Source organism: Leptodactylus fuscus, chromosome 5 (assembly GCF_031893055.1).
Source record: "Leptodactylus fuscus isolate aLepFus1 chromosome 5, aLepFus1.hap2, whole genome shotgun sequence".
Lineage (NCBI taxonomy): Eukaryota > Metazoa > Chordata > Amphibia > Anura > Leptodactylidae > Leptodactylus > Leptodactylus fuscus.
The window spans coordinates 116,519,768-116,545,134 of NC_134269.1; the positions used below are offsets into that span (position 1 = coordinate 116,519,768).

Below are 25,367 nucleotides of genomic sequence, written 5' to 3' on the forward strand. Positions count from 1 at the left end.
TCCCTCCACCATTAATTGGTCCAAACTGGGCTGGTTAGAGGCTCCCTCCACCATGAATTTGCCCAAACTGGGCTGTTTAGAGGCTCCCTCCACCATGAATTGGTCCAAACTGGGCTGGTTAGAGGCTCCCTCCACCATGAATTTGCCCAAACTGGGCTGTTTAGAGGCTCCCTCCACCATGAATTTGCCCAAACTGGGCTGGTTAGAGGCTCCCTCCACCATGAATTGGTCCAAACTGGGGTTTTTAGAGGCTCCCTCCACCATGAATTGGTCCAAACTTGGCTGTTTAGAGGCTCCCTCCACCATGAATTGGTCCAAACTGGGGTGGTTAGAGGCTCCCTCCACCATTAATTGGTCCAAACTGGGCTGGTTAGAGGCTCCCTCCACCATTAATTGGTCCAAACTGGGCTGGTTAGAGGCTCCCTCCACCATGAATTTGCCCAAACTGGGCTGTTTAGAGGCTCCCTCCACCATGAATTTGCCCAAACTGGGCTGGTTAGAGGCTCCCTCCACCATGAATTGGTCCAAACTGGGGTTTTTAGAGGCTCCCTCCACCATGAATTGGTCCAAACTTGGCTGTTTAGAGGCTCCCTCCACCATTAATTGGTCCAAACTGGGCTGGTTAGAGGCTCCCTCCACCATGAATTGGTCCAAACTGGGGTGGTTAGAGGCTCCCTCCACCATGAATTGGTCCAAACTGGGCTGGTTAGAGGCTCCCTCCACCATGAATTTGCCCAAACTGGGCTGTTTAGAGGCTCCCTCCACCATGAATTTGCCCAAACTGGGCTGGTTAGAGGCTCCCTCCACCATGAATTGGTCCAAACTGGGGTTTTTAGAGGCTCCCTCCACCATGAATTGGTCCAAACTTGGCTGTTTAGAGGCTCCCTCCACCATGAATTGGTCCAAACTGGGGTGGTTAGAGGCTCCCTCCACCATTAATTGGTCCAAACTGGGCTGGTTAGAGGCTCCCTCCACCATTAATTGGTCCAAACTGGGCTGGTTAGAGGCTCCCTCCACCATGAATTGGTCCAAACTGGGGTGGTTAGAGGCTCCCTCCACCATTAATTGGTCCAAACTGGGCTGGTTAGAGGCTCCCTCCACCATTAATTGGTCCAAACTGGGCTGGTTAGAGGCTCCCTCCACCATGAATTGGTCCAAACTTGGCTGTTTAGAGGCTCCCTCCACCATGAATTGGTCCAAACTGGGGTGGTTAGAGGCTCCCTCCACCATGAATTGGTCCAAACTGGGCTGGTTAGAGGCTCCCTCCACCATGAATTGGTCCAAACTGGGGTGGTTAGAGGCTCCCTCCACCATTAATTGGTCCAAACTGGGCTGGTTAGAGGCTCCCTCCACCATTAATTGGTCCAAACTGGGCTGGTTAGAGGCTCCCTCCACCATGAATTGGTCCAAACTGGGCTGTTTAGAGGCTCCCTCCACCATGAATTTGCCCAAACTGGGCTGGTTAGAGGCTCCCTCCACCATGAATTGGTCCAAACTGGGGTTTTTAGAGGCTCCCTCCACCATGAATTGGTCCAAACTTGGCTGTTTAGAGGCTCCCTCCACCATTAATTGGTCAAACTGGGCTGGTTAGAGGCTCCCTCCACCATGAATTGGTCCAAACTGGGTTTTTTAGAGGCTCCCTCCACCATGAATTTGCCCAAACTGGGCTGTTTAGAGGCTCCCTCCACCATGAATTGGTCCAAACTGGGCTGGTTAGAGGCTCCCTCCACCATGAATTTCCCAAAACTTGGCTGTTTAGAGGCTCCCTCCACCATTAATTGGTCCAAACTGGGCTGGTTAGATGCTCCCTCCACCATGAATTGGTCCAAACTTGGCTGTTTAGAGGCTCCCTCCACCATTAATTGGTCCAAACTGGGCTGGTTAGAGGCTCCCTCCACCATGAATTGGTCCAAACTGGGTTTTTTAGAGGCTCCCTCCACCATGAATTTGCCCAAACTGGGCTGTTTAGAGGCTCCCTCCACCATGAATTGGTCCAAACTGGGCTGGTTAGAGGCTCCCTCCACCATGAATTTCCCAAAACTTGGCTGTTTAGAGGCTCCCTCCACCATTAATTGGTCCAAACTGGGCTGGTTAGAGGCTCCCTCCACCATGAATTTGCCCAAACTTGGCTGTTTAGAGGCTCCCTCCACCATGAATTTGCCCAAACTGGGCTGTTTAGAGGCTCCCTCCACCATGAATTGGTCCAAACTGGGCTGGTTAGAGGCTCCCTCCACCATGAATTTGCCCAAACTGGGCTGTTTAGAGGCTCCCTCCACCATGAATTTGCCCAAACTGGGCTGGTTAGAGGCTCCCTCCACCATGAATTGGTCCAAACTGGGGTTTTTAGAGGCTCCCTCCACCATGAATTGGTCCAAACTTGGCTGTTTAGAGGCTCCCTCCACCATGAATTGGTCCAAACTGGGGTTTTTAGAGGCTCCCTCCACCATGAATTGGTCCAAACTGGGGTGGTTAGAGGCTCCCTCCACCATTAATTGGTCCAAACTGGGCTGGTTAGAGGCTCCCTCCACCATTAATTGGTCCAAACTGGGCTGGTTAGAGGCTCCCTCCACCATGAATTGGTCCAAACTGGGGTTTTTAGAGGCTCCCTCCACCATGAATTTGCCCAAACTGGGCTGGTTAGAGGCTCCCTCCACCATGAATTGGTCCAAACTGGGTTTTTTAGAGGCTCCCTCCACCATGAATTTGCCCAAACTGGGCTGGTTAGAGGCTCCCTCCACCATGAATTGGTCCAAACTGGGGTTTTTAGAGGCTCCCTCCACCATGAATTTGCCCAAACTGGGGTGTTTAGAGGCTCCCTCCACCATGAATTTGCCCAAACTCTGCTGGTTAGAGGCTCAATCCACCCTGATTTTCAAAACAAATGTTGGTGCCAACCTCAACTTACTACAAGGGCCAAATTCACTGCTGGTGACAAGCTCTCCTCACTGCAAGTGCCAAATACACATGTTTCAAGGTGTTTTCCTACTGTCAGAGAGGTGGTATTGAGTGTGTAAAGTGTGTAGTTGTTAGGCTGTGATGTTGGGGTAATAGAGGGTCTTTGGTGTGTTAGATGCCCCCAGACATGCTTCCCCTGCTGTCCCAGTGTCATTCCAGAGGTGTTGGCATCATTTCCTGGGGTGTCATAGTGGACTTGGTGACCCTCCAGACACGGATTTGGGTTTCCCCCTTAACGAGTATCTGTTCCCCATAGACTATAATGGGGTTCGAAACCCGTTCGAACACACGAACATTGAGCGGCTGTTCGAATCGAATTTCGAACCTCAAACATTTTAGTGTTCGCTCATCTCTAATTACTACTAAATTATCACTTGGTCTGTATCATTGGTTGAGCTTTTTTTTTTTTTTTTTTTTGTAACAGGTTCTTCAACATAATTTCTTCTTTTTAGGCCATTTACATCATATGCTTAACATCCATTTACTGAGTCCGTGTAGCGGATGCAAAAACCAGATGAAAGCAGATGCAATGTCCATTTGTTTATAGAAGATCTGTTACATAGTTGTTAATGACGTGAAATGAATAGCTCTTTACAGAGTAACATATATCCAGTAAAACTCACCTCCATCAATTGAATAATCTAAAAGAACACCTTCTTTTCTACATGTTGGTCTATGGCAAGACGTTATATTCTCACTGCCAATCCTTGCCCAGTATTGAACAAACCTAGAAGAAATATTTGTTTCAATCTTAGTGATGTACATTGTACTGAATGTACTGAATACATTAGTCAGTAGAGTATTTCAGCAATTTATGAAAAGAAGACTTGATCCAGATGAGCCTTACTTTGCACCCCTTAAATCTAGATCCTGGGTGACTGTTTGGCGAATGGCAGATGACCAAAAATAAAGAGCAGTGTCCTCAGCCAGGATGCCACAATCGATACATGTTTTTCCCCCCTCCATAGACAGCCAGGAATCAGGTTTCAGTTCATCACTGTCAAAGCGCTCCTTTAGAAAGGTCTGTAAAGCAGAAGAATCAATTTACAATGGATAAAATAAAGAAATAACATGAATAAAATTGAGTTTCTTTGTCTACGTATAGATTTTACTCCAAAGAATTATTACAAGACCAGTGATTGCAAACATTGGTCGCTTTTGTCATTTAGTTTTAGGCTAAGGACCCACATAATGGAAAAGCAACTTTTTTTGTTGCAGATTTTGCAGCGTTTTTTTGAGCCAAAGCCAAGAATCGCTACAAAAGGAATGGGGAATATATAGGAAGCTCTTATACTTCTACCATCTGCTCAATCCACTCCTGGTTTTCGCTTAAAAAACCACTTCAAAATCTACAACAAAAAACAGCTGTGTTTCCGCAACGTGGGACCTTAGCCTTGGGAAGTTAACATTCAGACCCCACTGATAAAACTCTTGACATGTCACTTTTGAATGTACAGGTACTCTTAAGCTAAGAATGTGCAAGGTGGTGTTCAGTATCAATGTCAGTTTCAATGCACTTAGCCAGAAAACGAGTGTAATTGATATACCGTAATATATCTCCCTACTATCCAATACAAAATAAAGGAGTAGATTAATTAATAGTGTTGTAGGATAAATGCATTTATTAACTGCGCCAAAGTTGTTGAGCTAGCATGATAAACTTACTGCAGCTCACTAGGAATGTACTGTAGGTAAGTTTAGTAACCCCATTTCATCGGTGGAACACATCTCTAGTAAGTTTGATACTTTTCCTACTTATTTTAATCCACACAATTTCACAATTTTTATTACAAACTTTTAAAACTTTGCAGCAGGTTTCTGCTGCCTTTGCCTAGTATATTTCCATGAATGTTTTACTCACTTTTAGTGGATGGGACAGATAACAGTTTGGCCCAGAATATCCTGGATCACAAATGCATTGTTCCTTTAAGCAATCCCCATGTCCCTTACAGTTGTCCAAGCAGCCAGGTCCAATGTACAAATTGTCAATTCCCCATTGCATGTCGGAATACTTTTGGTAAAATCGGAATCTGACAGGACTACAAAGAAAAGAAGTGTTAAAACAGCTATACAAAAACTGCTATGTTATTGTAAAGTAACCTAGAGAAAAGTTAAAGAAATGGGAAAAAAGAGAAGACTATGGTTTCTGTCCTTTATACAAAAGAGTACAGGTTGCTTCAGTTTGACATGAGAAACAAACAAAAATGTATGGCTGACACTGAAGAAATTGTATATATGTGACATATTAGTTTGGGAAATGGTTAAATCACATCTATTCTCAGCATGTGTCATATGGCTGGTGTGTGGCACATCATGATACACAGACAGATGGGAAAGGTAACTAATATACAATTCAATGTAATAGCAAATTCTACAACATGAAAAGTACACTAGGGTTTCATTAACTTCTTCACCTCACCAGTCAATCCGTCATCACACTGTGGCATCGCTGGCAAAGAAATACTACCACGGAGTGTGAAACAAATATGGCTGTGAACATAATATCCTCACCAGTGACAACCAAATACTACAGTACAGCAGAACACGATTTCTGCACTGAACATTCGGAAAGGAAAGTAGATTGTGAAGTACTTTCCTGTCTGCATGTTCTGTGTGGAGACCTGGCAGCAAGCATATGGACCCCATTATAGTCTATGGGTATCTGTGTGCTTTTACTACACAGCGCTTGCAAATGCATTTTGGTATTCCGTGAGGGGAGGGGGGGGGCTTGGTCCCCATGCGGACTCCTCCTGAACGGAATACAAACACAGATGTGAACGAGGGGTTACTTTTATATGTATTCTAGGGAACGTACTTTTTTAAAAAATGTTTTACATGCAACTGTAATTGCTATAATATATCTAAAACAACAACAGCTACGTTCATGCGACCTAACTCATAAACAAGTAGCAGATAAGTAAGGAATCCAGAGCACCAAGTCACGTACATAGAACAGAAACAGACCTCATGGCACTTTCATATACTTTTTCAGAAGTTCATTGACTCACTTTCCAATTAGGTTAACAGGCAGAGGATAGATGACACGTTTCCATCCTTTAGCTGGAAAAAACACTGATGGCTGTGATACACTCCCAGAACATTTTGGGTCAGCAGGAAGGCATTGAGGAACTAGGTAACTCCAGCTCACACCAAAGTCAGTAGAATACTGAACATGTACATTGTTTGGCACATTCTTCTCTGAGGTCTTGCAGCCAACTGCAATCTATTATAAAAAAAAATGACAATAAATATAATTTTCCTATTGAGAAAGAATTGGCTGTTAATGGTCACTCCTGCTGACATGCTCAGGTAAGGGTATATGTTACAGATGGAAAGAAGAGGATAAGCATGGAATTGTAGAAATGTATTAAATGAAAGTATCAAATGTACATTTTTAGATATAGTAGATATTAGTTTAACTGAGGGAACAAGGAAAAGAATGGAGCTCTCTGCAACTATGTTCTGCTTTGATATGTATTTCAACAGATCCAGCGATGTCTCTGCGGCATGAAGGAACCTATACAAAGGCACCCTCTCCCAAATACCCAACCCTGTCATCTATAGGTTCTGTGTTGGGGCCTACCTAATTAAAAATGTAGTCCATGACGTCCATTTGCAGATCACAAAGTTCCCCTATTTGTCCCACACACAGTATAATGTCCCCTTTGCAGGTGCCACACAGTGTATTACCTGGTTTACTGGCTCGCACACAGTATATTATTGTTTTAGGACCCTATGCATACTATTGCCTGCCTCTTTTTTGCCCTCACACAGTATATTTTCCTTTTTTAGCTCCCTCACACATAACAGCCCTCTTTCACTTATACTTACCTGCTTCACCTTTCCTGGGGATGGTCTCTGGTATCTTCTTCAGGGCTCTTTCAGCCTCAGTTCAACATCACAAACTCTGGGGTCACTGCTGAGGCCCAATTGTGCCAGTGAGTGTGGTGTCAGACAGAGGCCAGAAGAGCCATGAAGAGAACACAGGAAACTGCCAGATGCCCAGGGAAGGAGAGTATAACTGTTTCTTGTCTTTAATATATCCCCTGCTGCTACACAAGGTCAGACTCTATCTGTACGATTACTACAACAGCTAGCGGATGATGTTTTAAGGCTCGTTCACACGTGGGCAAAGGGGTGGATTTTGACAGCGGATTTCGCTTCAAAATCCACCCCTTTACAATGGTGGTCTATGCAGACCGCCGGGCTTCTTTTTTCCACTAGTGGCGGGCTGCTGCTAGTGGAGAAAAGAAGCAACATGTCCTATCTTCAGTCGGAAACTGCAGCGCGCTGGGCCGTGGCTTCCGCCTAGCGGCAGCACCCTCCTATGTCGGCTCATTCATTTGAGCTGACATAGGAGGGGAAAGCCGCGACCGCCGCGTTTCTCTCTGTGTCAAAACCTGCGCGGGACTGTGAACGTGTGAACTTACCCTTACTCACCAATCCCCGCTCCTGTCACATCTGCCCCAAGGCACAGACACTGAAGAACAATGCCTGCCAGTGACTTCTTGAGAAATAAGTGGAGGCTGGACTGAACAGGGGTTCAGTAAGTAAAGCAATCCAATAGGAAGCCCCTCAGTTTATGCCAGGAGACGCTATATGAGGCTGTCACCTCAGGTCACTTCACGGCAGGTGAGGCCCAGAACAAAAGATAATAAAACACAACTGGATAGCTGGTAATGGAAAAACTAATGACTACATTTACCTTAAACTGCATGATCCAGTTTTCTGCTGGTGTCAGATCATGGGTTACTGTGTATACTTCTCTGCCATCATGGCTTCCACATATCATTACACCATCAGGCGAGTCACAGAATCTTTCAATACTGCAGTCATCATGGAAAAGCCAATGCTCATTCACTTATAAGATAAGAGATAAGATAAGATAAGATAATCCTTTAATAGTCCCACATATTGAATTCTGAAACAGTGTAGCTATTTTACTCGCTATTATATGTGATAAGAGAAGGCAAAGTTTCTGACACACTGACAAAATAAAATAAAATATGGGTTTCTAATTTTATCTGACTATGTATATGACGTTTAACAAATACTAAAACCTATTATCATAAAATAGTTTAATCCCAAAATGATATAAAGTGTCTGGGATGACAGCAAGCAGGTGGTTTACTACTGAAACTGTGAATGATGCTAAAGCAAATTTTATGGATTGTGCCTTTTTTCTTTCTTTCTTTCTTTTTTTTTTCTTTCTTCCCTACAATGGCCTCCATCTGTCTATTTCTCTTTGTAATAACACTGGGAACTTACTTTTCTGTTTTAAATATTGTTATGATTATTGAAAAAAAAATACAAAAACACTGAAATTTATGGACAGTAATTTGAAGTAGAACCCCTACAATATATTTTTTCCTCTGGTTTGCTAGAAAGAGCAGTGATGTAGACTGTGGTGGAGGTAATCTTTTTACCAATAACTGGATTTGTGAGTTATCTACTCTTTTCTGGTCCACAGCTGTGTCATGTGTCCAGCAATAACACTCTCCAGCTTAGGCCGGGGCAGAATTTTGGCTATGTCAAAAAAAAAAAAAAAAAAAAAACAACAACAAAAAAAAAACATGCTGCATTTTACAATAGCTGCAGAGTGGATGGGATTCTGGCTAATCCCAAAAAATCTACAGTGGAAAAGCTGTGTTTCAAAAAAATACTTGAGTTTTTGTTAATCTCAGCATGTCAATTATACCTATGGAAAAGCTGAAGGGGCAGAGAATCTGCAGAGGAAAACTTTCACTTTTTGTGAAAAATACTGTGGAAAAAATGTGATGCATTTCCGCCGCATTCTTTTCCGCAGCATTTTTTGGCTGCAGTTTACTACATGGAGCTTTAGCCTAACTCAGATTCTTATATGTGGACAGGTGGTCTGTTTCTTTATTCATTCCTATGGGACTTACATCAAGACTCTCAAAGGAATAAATGGAGAATCAGACTTCCTGAAAGGAGTCTGTGTTTTTTTTTCAGAAACAGTGTTAGTCCTTATAACAGGCTATATTTGCTACTACAGATCAGCTCCATTGAAGACAGGCCAGTAAAATTTTAAAGCTGTATTTCTTCTATAGAAAAGAACAACAACCCTGGAGGCTCTCATAGAACATCCTAGCTCATACAGGTAAGTCCCTCTATGACGACCATGTATCCTAATAGGATCTAAGGACACGGTTTGTTTTTTATGATGTTGTTTAGTATATGTGTGTCAAAAAGACAAGCACTATTCTATTCTTTTCTTTTCTTGAGGTTCAGGCAATGTTCACGTTTACGCTGGAAGTTCCATAGGACAGCTGACACTAGAGTAAACCCAATGTAAATTCAATTCGATAAATAAACATATAGCATATTCATACACATTTATTGCAGAATTTTCTGTGACTGAAAATCAGTTTAGTCTATCAGAATTCAGACAGTTAAGCACATTCTACAGAGTGTGAATTCACTCTAATGTGGTAGGCGACTAGAAGAATTTTATAACAGCTAATATCATGATATTGTTAATTAAATTACCTGAAGTTTTTTCTTCTCCATAAAAATCAAAGGATAACCTCCCAATGGGGCCTGCATCGGCTGGTGTACGCTCATGTTGTGGAAGTGGAACACTGCTGAATGTATCTAGCATCACTGTACTCTGATCTACCGAACCAGATATCAAAACATTGTCGATTGCCCAATCATTTTGGTCTAAGCCATCATGCTTAGGCTGCCACCATCGGAATCGGGTACCAACTGTCTTAGCACTGGGAGGCAGGAGAATATTTACAAAGCTGCAAGTAAAAAACAACATTAAGTAGCTCAACTTGGTGTCTAATGGAAAGTTTTTGTTTTTTTTAAAGAAATTACAGTGCTTAAAGTAGACCATATACACTAAAAGTATTTTCTAAGACATTCATGGAATGTACAGTATCATTCTACAACATAGATCCTACAACAGCAAATGAGAAAGCCTCAAGATCCTATATAAATTTCAGCCAGCTCTCTTAGTAATTTTTCATAGGGTTGGAAAAAAAAAGAGGTAAATTGTACTAAAAATCTTCACCCTCTGCTAGTAACAATTCACATAACAAACAAGCTCATATTAACTTATTTCCAATTTACTGTCATACAAGCAGAAACCGGCAAATGATGATGAACCAATTATTAAAAAAACAACAACAGCAATATCCTTATGTGATGTTCTATAAACGAGCAGGAAAACTGTGGGGTGATCAAATATCTAGTGTTTTCACTGGTTACAGAATGTACGTACTGAATCACTTTAAAGTCTCTCCAACCCTCTAAATGTATCACTTTGCATCTGCTTTAACAATGGGTGAATTCTATTATTAAAATGTGTTAAAAGATAACTGTTTATACAGTATAATATAGGGCGACATAACAGAATGAGTGTTGTTATTTTAAAATGCCAGTAGGGGGAGCTGTGATATAACAATACACAAGTATGCTCATCTCCACAAGTGTAACCTTCAGAGGAGGAGGAGTAAAACAAGGAATAGTTTGCTTTGCTTTTTCACATTACTTTTTCATCATAATAATAGTATCTACAATTCCTTGAGTATACTTACAATGTTTAATATGAATGATATCAACCAATATAAATACTTTTCGGTAGAGGATTATAGTGCTGCATATTGGGTGCTAAAATCTGCAACAGAATTGGCATGCTACTGGGTTTCAATCTGTAATAAGGACATAGTGAATGTAAAAATGAGTCTCATACCCCGGTTTGCTGTATTGATCATAAAAGATTTCCATTAATAGGTTCCAGGATATGCCTCCATTCACAGAATACTCCAGCAGTACACCTTGGTTACGGCTGTGAGGGGTTATCAGACAACCATACATGAAATAAAACTGAATGAATTCAGCGTTAGTGAGATTCAGATCTACAGTCACTAACAGACGACTGCAACCCTGTGGGGGGAAAAAAAAGTATTAAACAAGGATTTTAACATCGAAAAAAGTCTACAGACTATACAAACACTAGGGAGTTGGGTCTTTCTACCATTGGTACACTAACTAGGTCTTATCTAGATTGAGGGTACTGGTGTGTATATAGCTTTCTTTGTTGTATGAAAGAATAACTGATATATTTTAGGTTTCAACTACATCTAGTAAGATTGATACAAATACAGACAATACCTGGGATAAACTAAACATGACACAATTCACACTCACCCCACTGAAGTGAAGAGCCATTCCTGATGCTACTGCACCACAGACGCTGCTGAGTTTTCCACCACTTACAGTCAGCCAGTTCTGGCTTGCTGGAGCTCGGTTAAATGTGTCTTTAAGTTGAGTTGGTAAAGACACTTCAGGCTCATCACAGTAAATGCCACCCCAGTAGTCATCACAGCTGTAAAATAAAAGCAACACTGAGGGGCTTTCCAAGATAATTAAAAGTGTCTTCAAGATATAACAGAACATATACTTTGGGGTGGGTTCATACCTGCGCCCGTGCGCGCTTTAAGCATTCCAGTTGGGTTTCCAACTTCTGCCCTGAGAAACTGGACAGAGAACGCAACCCAGCAGTCAGTTTTCAAACCCATTCAAGTGAATGGGTTTAAAAAGTGAGTGCCCATAAGGATTTTGTCCTTGTCTGCGGCGAAACCGAAAACGGTTTTGCCGCGGACAGGTACAAAACGCTCATGGGCGCTCACTTTTTAAACCCATTCACTTGAATGGGTTTGAAAACTGACTGCTGTCCAGTTTCTTGGGGCAGAAGACGGAAACCCAACTGCATTGCTTAAAGCGCTCACGGGCGCAGGTGTGAACCTGCCCTTACCTGTCAAATACGCTGCTACTTCAGTGGTCACCACTGGTCTTTTGGTGACTTGGCTGTAGCAATGTTGTTCCTGTTCACCTAAGGGTGGCCTCAGCAGTGTATGGCATAAGACTGCCAATGACTGGCTGCTGTGGTCACGAGTAGATGGGGAAGTCATCACTACAACCAAGTAAACATGACTGGCAGGTACTCCTGGAGCAGGATTTAACAGATAAGATAAGCATAGGTCCTTTTTTTTAATCAATAGCACTTTTTTGTTATCTAGGAAACCCTTTTACGTAAGGCTAGGTTCTCCAGTGCTTGAACTTTTTTGGGGGGTTTCTGTCCCCGAACCTGCTTAAAAAATGCAGAGAAAAAAAGCACTGCAAGCAGTTCTTTTCTTTCCACATTTTTCAAGCGGAAACTGTGCAGAAACCTGGCGGACTCCATTATAGTCTATGGGGTCAGTGAGTTTCCATGGGTAACCGCTTTTTTAATTGGATTAGATTTCCATTCTGGGGGTTTGCTTGCTTACATAAAAACAGTGCTACTACAATACTGCATAGTGTTGCTGCAGGCAAGTGCAGCCAGAAAATAAATTATATAAAAATCCCAATCCCAAATATGTTTTCAACCAGTAATGGCTCTGGAAATAAGAAAGATAGCACCTTTTTTATCATTTCCAAGATATAACTGTTTGAAGTGACCCTTCCCCACCCTCATTTTCTCTAAATATTATACAGTCCGTACTCCAAGCCTGTACTCCTGTGCACAGTAATATTCAGTGAGAGGCAGAAAAAGCTCTCAAGACAGAAGCAAGGAAGCGTGAAAAAATGCAGGATTTCACAGAAATTATCCAAAATTTGTTAATATAGTATATTACAAAATATATTAATAACACAAATACTACCAGAGAATCAAAAGCTGACCGAAAGTTTACTTACGCTATAAAACAACAAAACACATATACTCACCTCTTTGTTTGGCTGGAGAACCAGTGGAGGGTGTCTTTTAGTGTCCCTGATCTTTCATGCTTTCTCATGCCTACACATGAGTGTGTCTGCAAATCAGTGGCTGAGCAGTGATGCAATGTTTAAATAGAGTTAAACCACTGACTGGTTGTATCTCTCACATGCAGGGAAAGGAAACCAGGGACCCAAATGGTGACTCTCCACTGGATTCCCAGACGAATAGAGAGTTTAGTATGTATATTTTACTATTTTAAACCTCAGGAGGGGGCATAGCTTGCAATGTTCTTGCAATGATCAATAATACTTACACACAATTCCCTTGTACACAGCGTCCATGTCCAGTGCACATATCTACACAACCATCTCCTATATAGATGTTATCAATAGCCCATGTTTGCTGCTTATCAAAAGGTGATGGTTGATTCCAACGGAACCTTGTAGCTTGAGATCTTTAAAAAAAAAGAAAAAGAAAAAAGACCTTAAAGAATGTATTAAAACTTAACATACTGTTTTCACACTTTAAAGTATTTAGATAATGAAACACAATACAAGTTCTAATTACAATTTAATAAAAGGTTATCAGTTGTGAAATATATTAACCCCTTCCCGCCGATGGCATTTTTTGATTTTCGTTTTTCGTTTTTGACTCCCCTCCTTCTAAACCCCATAACTTTTTTATTTCTCCGCTCCCAGAGCCATATGAGGTCTTAATTTTTGCGGGACAAATTTTTCTTGATGATGCTACCATTAATTATTCTATATAATGTACTGGGAAGCAGGAAAAAAATTCAGAATGGGGTGGATTTGAAGAAAAAATGCATTTCTGCGACTTTCTTACGGGCTTTGGTTTTACGGCGTTCACTGTGCAGCCAAAATGACATGTCCCCTATATTCTGTGTTTCGGTACAGTTCCAGGGATACCAAATTTATATGGTTTTATTTACATTTTGACCCCTAAAAAAATTCCAAAACGGTGTTAAAAAATTTTTTTTCTAAAAGTCGCCATATTCCGACGCCCGTAACTTTTTTATACATAGGTGTACGGGGATGCATAGGGCGTCTTTTTTTGCGGGGCCGGGTGTACTTTTTAGTTCTACCATTTTCGGGAAATGTTATTGCTTTGATCACTTTTTATTCAAATTTTTATCAGAATCAAAACAGTGAAAAAACGGCGGTTTGGCACTTTCGACTATTTTTCCTGCTATGGCGTTTACCGAACAGGAAAAATATTTTTATAGATTTGTAGAGCGGGTGATTTCGGACGCGGGGATACCTAACATGTATATGTTTCAGTTTTTGACTACTTTTATATTTGTTCTAGGGAAAGGGGGGTGATTTGAACTTTTAATACTTTTTATATTTTTTTATATTTTTTTTACTTTTTTTTTTTATTTATTTTTTTTTGCATTTATTAGACCCCCTAGGGGTGTTGAACCCCAGGGGGTCTGATCACTAATGCAATGCATTACAATGCTAATGCATTGCAATGCATTGCAAAAAATCATCATCTCTTTTGCAGGCTGCATACACCAGCCTGCAAAAGAGAGAATTTGCAGACCGGCTGGGAGCCTTTAACAAGGCTCCCGGCTGTCATGGCAACGTGACGTCGGCCCTGGAGCATGCTCCAGGAGCCGGCGATCCCTGCCAAAATGGCGGCGCCCATGCGCCGCCGGGAAAATGGCGCCTCCGGCGCCTTTGACAGCAGCGCCGGAGGGGTTAATGCCTCCAATCGGTCCGGGGACCGATCGGAGGCATTAGAGCCGGTTGTCTACTGCTTAAAGCAGTAGACACCCGGCGGCTATGACGGCCGCCCGGCTCCCGGGCGGTCGCCATAGTTACAGACCCGACATGCGCCGTACTATTACAGCGCATGTTGGGAAGGGGTTAAAGTATCTATGCCAGTTATCTGACATAAATCAGTAGAGTTGTGATAGCTTTCTTATGCCAAAGATGTGCCACATTGTTCATTCTGCTCCACTCTTTGCGAAAATGGTAGGAGTGAAGCAGAGTGCAACGTGGGCCAGGGCTAACAAAAACTAGCGTGAGATATATATGAAATTTACGTCAGTTCCTGCTCGGCATATTTTTCAGTTCTGGGACACCAGAACATGTCTGAGCCTCTTAATAATTCAGGTGTACTTCCTGCCAGTTGAAGACTTTAGAAAGACTGGCATAGGAAACGACAATCATAATAAATCCCCCCAATGTCCGTTAAGTACCTGAATTACACTCTACAACAATCAGCCATAACAGAAAACATCAAGCCTTCATGGATTGGACTTGTTTTTCTAGAACATTGCTTGGATTAGGGAATCAAGTCAGTACCCCAAAGCCTTTATGATTCAGCATCTTTGAACTCTTGAGACCATTACTATACAAAACCTGTAGTGTGACAGGGCACGTTATTGTGCTTAAGAGGACAAGTTAATGCATTAGGGGAAATCATGGCCATAGAGAGGTACAGTATAACAATGTTAACGTAACATTCAGTGATGTGACTAAAGTCTTGTGAGTCCCACTGAGGTGAGTATAAGTGATTATTATTTTTATTTACCTCCCCTGGGCAGGCTTCTATGGGAAAGGGGCCTGGTGACATGTACATACATCACATAACACTGGGCCTCTTTCCATTAGCAGTGCTATCTACAAACAGCAGAGATGAGTGCAGATCTCTGCTGCTGCAGGTGTATAGCTGAGGTAGTGATCAGGCTTTCCCCAACCGTTATCTTATTGCTGCAGGGACCAGACCATCTCCAGCTGGCGCTCGACCACTCTGGTTGTGGTTGTACCCCCTCCGACTCAGATCATTACACCACGGGTAATATCCAAATAAATGCAGCAGAATATCATCCACCACAGCTTGACACAGTCACTATTGTGTTGTCCTTTTCCATACCACACTCAGATGGCATCTCTTCCACTTCTAAGCAAAGTACACAAACAAACATTGTAGGTGATTTTGCCATTGGTCACGGGTCAACATGGACAAAGTCTGACCATTCTATTGCTACTTAGCATCATATACTATTTGTTCTTACACCTTTCTTTTGTGACACAGAAACAGAAAGTCTAACTTTCATTTCCATTTGCATCAATAAGTCTTGCAGGACCGTGAACCGGTCACTGTTACATCAGTTGACTTTCCTTAGACCATTTTTTATAGGTACTAACTAGAGATGAGCGAGTAGTATTCGATCGAATACCTCCCCGCCATAGGTATCCGTGTAAGCAGCCGAACACCAAGTGTTTAAATGCATTGAATATTCGATGCGCTTAACCCCTTGGTGTTTGGCCACTTACACGGATACCTATAACTGGGAGGTTTTCGATCGAATACTACTCGCTCATCTCTAGTACTAACCACTGTACACCAGGAACACCACCTTGCAAGAGGTATTGGAGATGATCTGGAACAATTGTCTACCAATTACAAATTTTGCCTATGTCAAAGTTATTTAGATCCCTCTGCTTGCACATTTTACTGCTTTCAGCTTATCACCTATACAAGAGTAGGTTAACTATTCTCAGAAGTTCCTTAGAAGTGACTGTAAATGCCTGGTGTTGGAATCTGTATCTCAAGACAGATGGGATATTGCGTGAATAGGAATACCCCTTAAAGAACTGGCTTTTGTTGTCTAATATATCCACTCCATGACAAGCAATTGTCATAAAATCAATGTTATTCACTTCAGATGTCACTAGTTTTAATGTTATTACATGGCATGAACAAGGATATAGACATATCGATCCAATGGCTATCATCATATATACATCAGTGTATATTGTGTTTTAATTTAATTTATCTGTCATGAAAAAAATCATTTCCCCTCTATGTCTCAGTATTCAATTTCTTTTTGTATAACTTAAAAACGTTAACAGTGTTATTAACAGGGGCTGTGCCACAAATAATATTATGCATCATTGAATTAACAGTATTACTAGTCTAATTGCAAGTTAATAAAAAATTTGCACAGTCTCTATATTCTGCACTAAAGTACATCTGCATTAAGCCACCTACTGTTTGGTCTCTTCTTTATTTCTTTGGCCACCTTAGTAATATGGCTGTGGTGGACACACACGTATACTTGTATCTCTGTGAGTACTATATCCTTATCAATATTGTGGAGAGGTCCCTTGAGATCAGATGCTGTCTATCACACAGCAGAGAGAGAGGCAGTATCATGTCATGCCCATTGTGGAGACAGGGACAATGAATACTGGCTTCTAGAGAGGGCTGAAGTGCTGTCAGACAGTGTTTTATAGTGTTCTGTCACACTAAATACACATTGTACTACTCAGAATGTATTATAATGCACAACCTCTTTAATATAATACTGACTTTTGCCATTGAAATCACATAATAACAGAATGGAGTGGTTTTTGGTGGCATCACTAGTAGTTATAAGTATTTAAATTTTTATGTATTTTTCACCTAGAAATCAGCACCACAGAATAAGTGAATAACCTTCTCATCTTTTTATCATCCATGCACATTATGAACAAGTACACTATGCCAAACCAATATACATGTGTTCATTTTCACATATTGTAGACCACTTTCAACACCGAAGCCTATGTTAAATCTTTTTGTGATTCCTTTGGGAGAAAATCCAAATTAGCAGTTGAAAGGGACAAATCAGGAGGCAGCACCACAGTGGAAATGTCAGTATATGGGAATTTCACGCCCTCATTATGCCTCATACATATTTATATCTGGCTCAAAAGATCAAATGATTCTGTTTCCAACTAACAGCATAAAGCAGACATGTACCAGGCTGCAGTAAGATAAAGTTGCTGCTAGATAGGTGTTGTACTCAAATCCATTACACTGAAAACGCCTCTTACAAAATGAAGTTAACCAATGAATGAGAGCCATGTAAGGTCAGAACTGCATATAATACAAGAAATAATATGCATGTGCTTCTGTTAATTAAAAGGTTGTTCGAGACAGTTTTATAGTGTTGATAGGTCCCGTAAATGGGGCCTGGTCCTCCGTTTCCTGCTGTGTACAGGTCTCCTGTTGATATCAGGACTGTGTGAAGTGACCGATGCACAGGCCTCTTTATAAGTGGCACGTCACTGCAGGTATGTACCATTGCTGAATAGGATATCAGTCCTGGCATCAGCTGGGGGACTGGCATACTCCACTGGAAACAGAGGACTAGGGGAGGGTGATGGGTACTTGTTATTACATCACTGGACCCATTTGCTGGACCTTTTAACACTCAAAATGTCTTGGACAATCCCTATAAGCTAATTCAGTATTTTTGACTACCTGGTATATTCAGGGAGAGGCAATGTAAACCTGGTCCATTTATTGAAGGTGTCAGACACCAAAACTCTCTGAAGTTGATACTTATTACATTCCACGTTGGTTGGAAGACAGTCTTTAAGTACAGGATTCCATGTGAGTCCAAGATCCACCGAATATTCTAGTTCAATAGCTATGAATGAAAGAGAAAAACATGAAAATATTACTCTCTGAACTGAATGTATTCAGCTACAATTAACATGAATTTCTAATAACAGTGATGATAGGGAGATAATAAGAAGTAGAAGCTAGGGTACATATCATACACCTAGCCATGCAGTCTGCCATTGCAAACATTTGTGATATAACGCATTGTTCTAAAGAGCTTACTGAGCTCCAGGGCTGGTATTGTGATAGCACGCCACCATTACAAGTCAGTTCATGAAATATCTTCCCCCCTAGATATTCGACAATGAAATGTGAGTGGTATTATTGAAAAGTCACAGAGCGGAGTTGCTGGACGTCCCTGCCTACAGTACTTAGCCATAATATAATTTCAGTGTACAGCATAAAGCAATGTACAATATATGAAAGGTGAAAGGTCAGCTCGTAATGACCCTTGAGTTTTAATTATTTATAGTATTTGTAAAGAAGGCAAGTCTGTAATTCAGAGTCAAAGGTCAATCGTGCCTGCGCTCTACTGCCTAATACCTTTAGCGTGTTTTCTTGAAAAACCTGATGTAGTGGCAAAATCACTACAAAATCACTTGTTAGCATAACTTGATGAATAGTATAGTCCTATTACATTTATGATAGTTATCACATGGAATATAAAATGACACAGTCTTAGTTACTGCTCTAAAATACTATAAGCAGAAAATAAATAGTTCATCAGTTGTTGGGAGAAAATAATCAGGAAATAGGACTATAAGCCACTATTCAGATGACAGTGGTACAAAATCTGTGGGGCACCTGTTTTCACAGAACCCCCATAGACTTAAGTCTGTTGAGGACATTTTTTGATGTCCCATTAAAGGGATCCTATCATTAAAACTCAATTTTTACTCACTAACCCATCAGAATAGCCTTAAGAAAGGCTATTCTTCTATTACCTTTAGATGTCTTCTCCGCGCCGCCGTTCGGTAGAAATCCTGGTTTTCGTCGGTATGAAAATGAGTTCTCTCGCAGCACAGTATTGTAAGTGGCCATTTTCTTGTAGCCTTTGGGCATGCGCAGTTGGCTTTGCCCTAGGCCAGAGGCCTAGAAGTTTGAAGCCTGAGCTGGAAGAAGACGCATAAAGAGGACGTTCCTGAAGAAGATGGAGGTGGCGCTGGAGAGTTCTCTCGCAGCATTGGGGACGCCCCCAGTGCTGTTTGAGTGCTGGGGCCAGCCCCAGTGCTGCGAGAGAACTCATGTGCAGCCCTATCGGCCATTGCACATCGATTAATATCATTTGTGCCAATAAAGCCTACCTACAATATGAGCTAATAGAGATGAGCGAACACTGTTCAGATCAGCCGTTCCGAACAGCACACTCCCATAGAAATGAATGGAAGCAGCTGGCACGTACACTTTGCTGGCGGCCGGTCACTTAACCCCCCGCGTGCCGGCTACGTCCATTCATTTCTATGGGAGCGTGCTCGGAACGGCTGTTCGGAACAGTGTTTGCTCATCTCTATGAGCTAACCCTTTCTGCAGGAATTATATATACATTTGGAAAGGTATTGGATGAGACAAAAGTAGGCAGAGGTAAAATGTTTACTTTTTTTTATTTATGCCTTAAATTATAGAAAAATAGCAAACCCATTTAAGAACATCATGTAATATAGGCTAAACCATTGAATGGGTGCAGAAATATTAAATTTATTGGAAGTGGGATAACCTGAGGGACTTTTCTAAAATGAGACAAGGATGATTTATGTAGGGTAGTGCTGTAATATAGTTGTAGGTGAAAGGTCAGCTTGTAATGACCCTTGAGTTTTAATTATTTATAGTATTTGTGAAGAAGGCAAGTCTGAAATTCAGAAGCAAAGCTCAATCATGCCTGCGCTCTACTGCCTAATACCTTTAGCGTTCTTTATTGGAAAACCAAATTAAAGAAATAATACATTTATAAGAAAAAAAGAAAAAAACCATTTATATATACCTTACCCAGCAAACAACTCTCTTTTTAAGTCTTGTATAACCTTTTTAAAAGTATTGTTATATAACAGAACATCAATTCCTGACATTATACATTTTGTAAACAAATTTTATGGTTACTGCACATTAAAGGGATACTGCATTTAAGAAGAAATCCACTAAAGAATTATCAGATTAACTTACTTAGTATTATGTTACCTGGAATTCAAGCATATAGTATATCAATGTGAAAGTTTCCTTACTGATCTGAGTTTTGGAAGGCAGAAAGGAATCTACCTTTTACAAATTATTAATTTTTAGATTCCATGAATTTCATAAAGGATGCGCCTAGGGAATGTGCCACACAAAAAGAAGTGAGGCTTTAGTCCTCACCTAGAGAATTACAAAGGGCTTATTTGTCAATTTCTGCATGAAAAATGTAGCTTTTATGACAATAGTATGTAACATTTAAAACATTGAGATCAGTTTAAAAAGATACAACAAATTTATGTTAATGATAAAAGAGAGCAAAAGAGTGAAATCACTTGCAAATTTCACCTTTTCCATAGCTTTTTTTTCTCAGAATTTTTTTCTTTGCTGGTTTTATAAAACCAAGCATGTTTTTATGCTGTGTATCTGCGGCAATCATAAATAGTGCATGGCAACCTGGGGCTGTAGCCTAAAAGAAGAAGTTGTTGACTAAGCAGTTCTCACTACTTGCTGTATGGTTTTATGTCAATGTGATAATTAGCTACTTTTCTCAATTATGCAAGTTTTTAATTAATTATCCACACACATCGAAAGAGGCCTTAACTCTAAATTGGTAATGGCTTATACTAGTGATCTGTTTGAACATTGCTGAAAATACTACAGAGATGTGGGCTTTATATTGCCATCTGCGATTGCCTATTCTTAGTAAAGTCTTACCATAGCAAGAGTCTGTAACAGAGCAGGAAGCAGCAAAATCCAACTGCATGAAAGAGTCTTCGTTCACCACAATGTCGGTCGTTACCACGTAACGAGTGCTGGCTTTCTCAATGAACACAAGTGCATCACCACTAGATCCACAAACTGACATTTTTGTGCCTCCAGGATGGAGTAGCCATTTTTTGTTGTCCAGAGTGGTGAAATCATCCTCTAACACTGTGTTTCCAGATATATTCCCACCAATAAGAATCTAGAAACATAAAAACATATGTCAAATTATTTCATTGTCTTGTAAGTGTGGTATTTTTCTTACAACTGTAATTGTTTTTACAATTTTCTGAAATGATGTCATAAAAATGTAGGTATCTGGTTTAGTAGTTTTTCTGGTAGGATACTTAAAATGGGTTACATTTTCGTTTTTAAGTTTGGTATTAAATTATATTTCTTGGCCATTCACAAATTTGTAAAGCTATGGGCGCCCTGGATAGATGATCACAGCTGAGAACTACTCTGAAGCTGTGTGCAACAAAAAAAGCTGCATTTATGCAATGTGGGGCCTCAGCCTAAGGCCCCACGTTGCGGAAAAACTGCAGTTTTTTAAGCAAAAACCAGGAGTGGGTTTAACAAAAGGGAAAAGAATGTTTTTCCTATACAATTCCCATTCCTTTTCAAGCCTTGACTTTCACTCAAAAAACTGCAGCAAAATTTGCTACAAAATAAACAGCTTTTCTGCAACATGGAGTCCTTCGCCTAACACAATAAAAAGGCCACACTGTGTTGACACAGCCTAAGGGTGCCCTTACAGGGAGCATCCCAGTTGCATCCATGATACGTTTATTATGCACCTGTAGTTTCTATTTTGAGGCGATGGCAAGTACAGGTATAGCCTGGCACTTACACCGAATTCTGTACTTTCCATTGCTTTAAATGGAAAGTGTAGTTGTGTCACATCAGTTAACACATGACTCGCTGGCTAAGGGCAATCTAACAGTTATACATTTAATTTGACAGTTCCTATGTTTCAGTATGAAAAGTTGAAAGAAAAGGTTTTTTGTTTTTTTTAACATAAAACATATTCAATAACTAAAAAACTGCAATCCTTCCATTTGGCATAAATAACATTTTACCTTTATTGTACATGTCAGTAGAATTATGGCAATACTGAATATGCATAGTAAACTGAACTTATGTTTTACAATAAAACATTGTCTTATGAGGGGCAGTACGCAGTTTTCATTAGCACCATTTTGGGGTACATGGGATTTAGTAAATAGTGTGTGGTTTCTAATGAAAAACCTTCTGTAAACCCTTAAGATACCAGCATTGACTTCAAAACCTCAAATAGTAAACTGCTCTAATCCTGTATGTAATATATTTTTGCCTGTCAGCAGATTATTAACAGGCAACCTATTAAGGAGGGCCTAATAAGAAAGTACACCAGGAAGTTCTTGTTCGGTGCCCGGGTGATGGGGCAGCCCACTCATATATTGTGATTGCATACACAGGATGTTAGTCAAGTGACGGATGGAGAACCCATCTTCTGTCTAAACAGCTGATGGAGCAGTTACTACTGATTTAAATGACTGGGGTCAAAGTTAGCTCTGATCTATGCCAATACAGCAGAGAATCCACTTTATGTAATCCTGAGCCTGCTTCAACCAAATGACATAATTATACATTATTACTTCTAATGGCAAAAACTCCATGTACAGTTAACAACTAATTTTGTAACAATGAGTTAACATGTATTCCTATGGAACCCTAACCATATAAGTACTTCTGTAAATTTTACTTACTTGATCAATAACCCAGGGACTGTAGAAGTGTCCATTGTCGGATGGCTGCCACCATCGAAGACGGGTAGAACTGGAACGAGCTTTAAGAGGGATTTCCAAAGCTATATACCGCCCAACATTACTGGAGTTACTAAACAGGAACTCTTGAAGAAGGCTCCAAGATAGACCGCCATCCAGTGAGTATTGCAGCAACACTGGTTGACTCCTGGGATCAGGAACTGCCTTTCCACATCCTAATCGCATGAAAAACTGAACAAACCTGGAAGAGACAATTATGTCTTGTGTATAAATAGACATGTATAATTTACTCCTTAAATTTTAAGAACCAATTTGTGCAGTTTCTTTTCTATTTTGAATTGGCACTTTTACATTGCCCTTTAAGTCGGCCCAAGGCAAACTACATGGGAAGGATCATTAAAGTAATCGTTGCCTCTGTTGGTCACACAACTCTATTTACACAATGTGATCTGCTGCTGCCATACAATGATTATTATTATTTTTTTTTGCTGTATAAAATACGCAGTCATAGGGCAGCAAAGTGGCTCAGTGTTTAGCACTGAAGCGCTGGAGTCCTGGGTTCAAATCCTGCCAAGGACAATATCTGCAAAGAGTTTGTATGTTCTCCCTGTGTTTGCGTGGGTTTCCTCCCACACTCCTAAGATATACTGATAGGGGGAAAAAATACGCAATCATTCAAAAAATTAGCATTTGGCCCATGTATTTACACCTTTATTCCTAGTTGCTGATACATCTATCAGCATTAGGATGTGATAACCACTTTACTTTGCTGCATTAATGAAGGAAAGCAACTATCATTCTGAGGATCAGTGACTGAGAGAGTTAAAGAAAAAATATATCTTTGTACCGTATTAGTATTACTGAGAGAGTAAACACATTTTTAGGTTGGCTCTACATGGCGTGAACACCTTGGAAAAACATGCTGCCAAAAAAAAACGTGGCATTTTACAGTCACAGTTTTACAGTTTTTGCAGAAAAATATGTTGCGGTTTTGGAAATCGGAACATGTCAATTATACCTTCAAAAATGCTGGCAGTTTTCTTATAGGTATAATGGAAGCAGGAAGTCCTCTTTGGACTTTCTGTGTAAAGCACTGCAGGATGAACTGCGATGCATTGCTGCCATGGTTTTTCCAGCAGCCCTTTTTTTTCTGTGGGACACTACATGGGTCCTTTGCCTTAAAGGGATTATGCAGAGAAAAAAGATTACCAGTGCATTCCCTTGCATCGGATAAGTTTCCTTACTAATATGTACTTAGATCACCATAAGCCCCAATGATTACATTGCAGAGTGCAGCGGGGAAGCCAGAAGCCTCATTCCTCTGTCTCCCCTGCTGATGCTCCGACTCTTAAATGCACAATAAACTTCACTCTACTCTATGCAGCAGGAATAGAGCAGTTGGTAGAATCGAAGTGAGCTAGTGCAGCAGCTGGACTGAAGATAACAACATACGGCACCCTGCTGCACTCTGCAAACTAAGAATGTGGATAATGGGGCAAACAAGCTGCTTCAGGGCAGGTAATGCACTGGTAAGGTTAGGTTCACATCTGCGATTGGGTTTCCGTGTGGGGGGTTCACCTGGGGAACCCCCGAACGGAAACCTAAACCACATAAAAAAGCAATTACCTTAGGAAATCCGACGACTCCATAGACTATAATGTGGTTTCAGCTTGATTTCCATCAAAAAAGGGCAAAAAACGCAGAGAGAAAAGCACTGCTTGCAGCGCTTTTCTCTCCACATGAAAAATGGAATCCCCGAACGTAGTACAAGCGCTGGTGTGAACCCAGCATCAGCTTTATTGCTCCTTGTATCAAAAAATTTGAAGAACACTTAATCAACCCTTAGACCTGACAAAAATGGACTGACATACAGGAACATCTATTTTTATAAAGCCTTTCCAAAAAATATTGTCAAAAGCATAAATATTACCGTGCTAAAGATAAATCCAGATCTCTTGTCATCAACATTCTCAAACCTTCATCGCTAAAATATAAATTGTTTCCACTAGAGAGTATTCCACATTTCCTGGAAGGCTTTCCTCCACTCACTAGCAGGAATCTATCAGATTCTAATTGACCTAAAAGGACAGAAAACATGATTGAGTGTAGCATTTATAGGATACTTATGTGAATAGCTCCCTGCTGACCTACTAACATGCCAGACACAAGTGTTAACCGAAATGGTATTTTGAGATAAATTCAGGTATAATTTATACTGAGGAGATCCTTTAAGTGTAGAGGCACACGTAGCCTGCCCACCCTCGGCGACTGATGGTCACAGGGTGTTACGTGTTAAACTGTGTTTTGGCTGTGTGCGGTTAGTCACACTCTGGTCACTATTGTGCAGTATATGTAACACTGTAAGTGGCTGCCCCAAATAAATGTGCTTCACCTACATAATGAACAATGAATCTCATTACATCACTTCATTAACATACTGTAGTTTGCATAAGTGCATTATATGGGAATGGCTTGACAGTGCTTTAGGAGTAAAGTGCAGGCTGCCTAACCATACAGTCTTTGCTGTATAAAATAGATTATAGAAGACAGGAGATACGGGAGGA

At 40.8% G+C, this 25,367-nt stretch overlaps 1 protein-coding gene across 4 annotated transcripts in view; it reads right to left on the reverse strand.

Moving 5' to 3' along the window:
• RELN (reelin) overlaps positions 1-25,367 on the reverse strand; it is a 372,556-nt gene that overhangs the window by 31,506 nt on the left and 315,683 nt on the right. For all 4 annotated transcript variants that reach the window (XM_075274073.1, XM_075274072.1, XM_075274071.1 and 1 more), the window contains exons 43-55: positions 24,734-24,881; positions 22,786-23,044; positions 20,990-21,239; positions 17,966-18,134; positions 12,999-13,139; positions 11,134-11,311; positions 10,676-10,869; positions 9,466-9,722; positions 7,661-7,815; positions 5,964-6,178; positions 4,817-4,994; positions 3,803-3,978; positions 3,579-3,682 (exon numbers count right to left, since the gene is read on the reverse strand). In XM_075274073.1, coding sequence (XP_075130174.1) covers positions 3,579-3,682; positions 3,803-3,978; positions 4,817-4,994; positions 5,964-6,178; positions 7,661-7,815; positions 9,466-9,722; positions 10,676-10,869; positions 11,134-11,311; positions 12,999-13,139; positions 17,966-18,134; positions 20,990-21,239; positions 22,786-23,044; positions 24,734-24,881 — 2,424 coding nt within the window. The remainder of the gene's footprint in view (positions 1-3,578; positions 3,683-3,802; positions 3,979-4,816; positions 4,995-5,963; positions 6,179-7,660; positions 7,816-9,465; positions 9,723-10,675; positions 10,870-11,133; positions 11,312-12,998; positions 13,140-17,965; positions 18,135-20,989; positions 21,240-22,785; positions 23,045-24,733; positions 24,882-25,367) is intronic.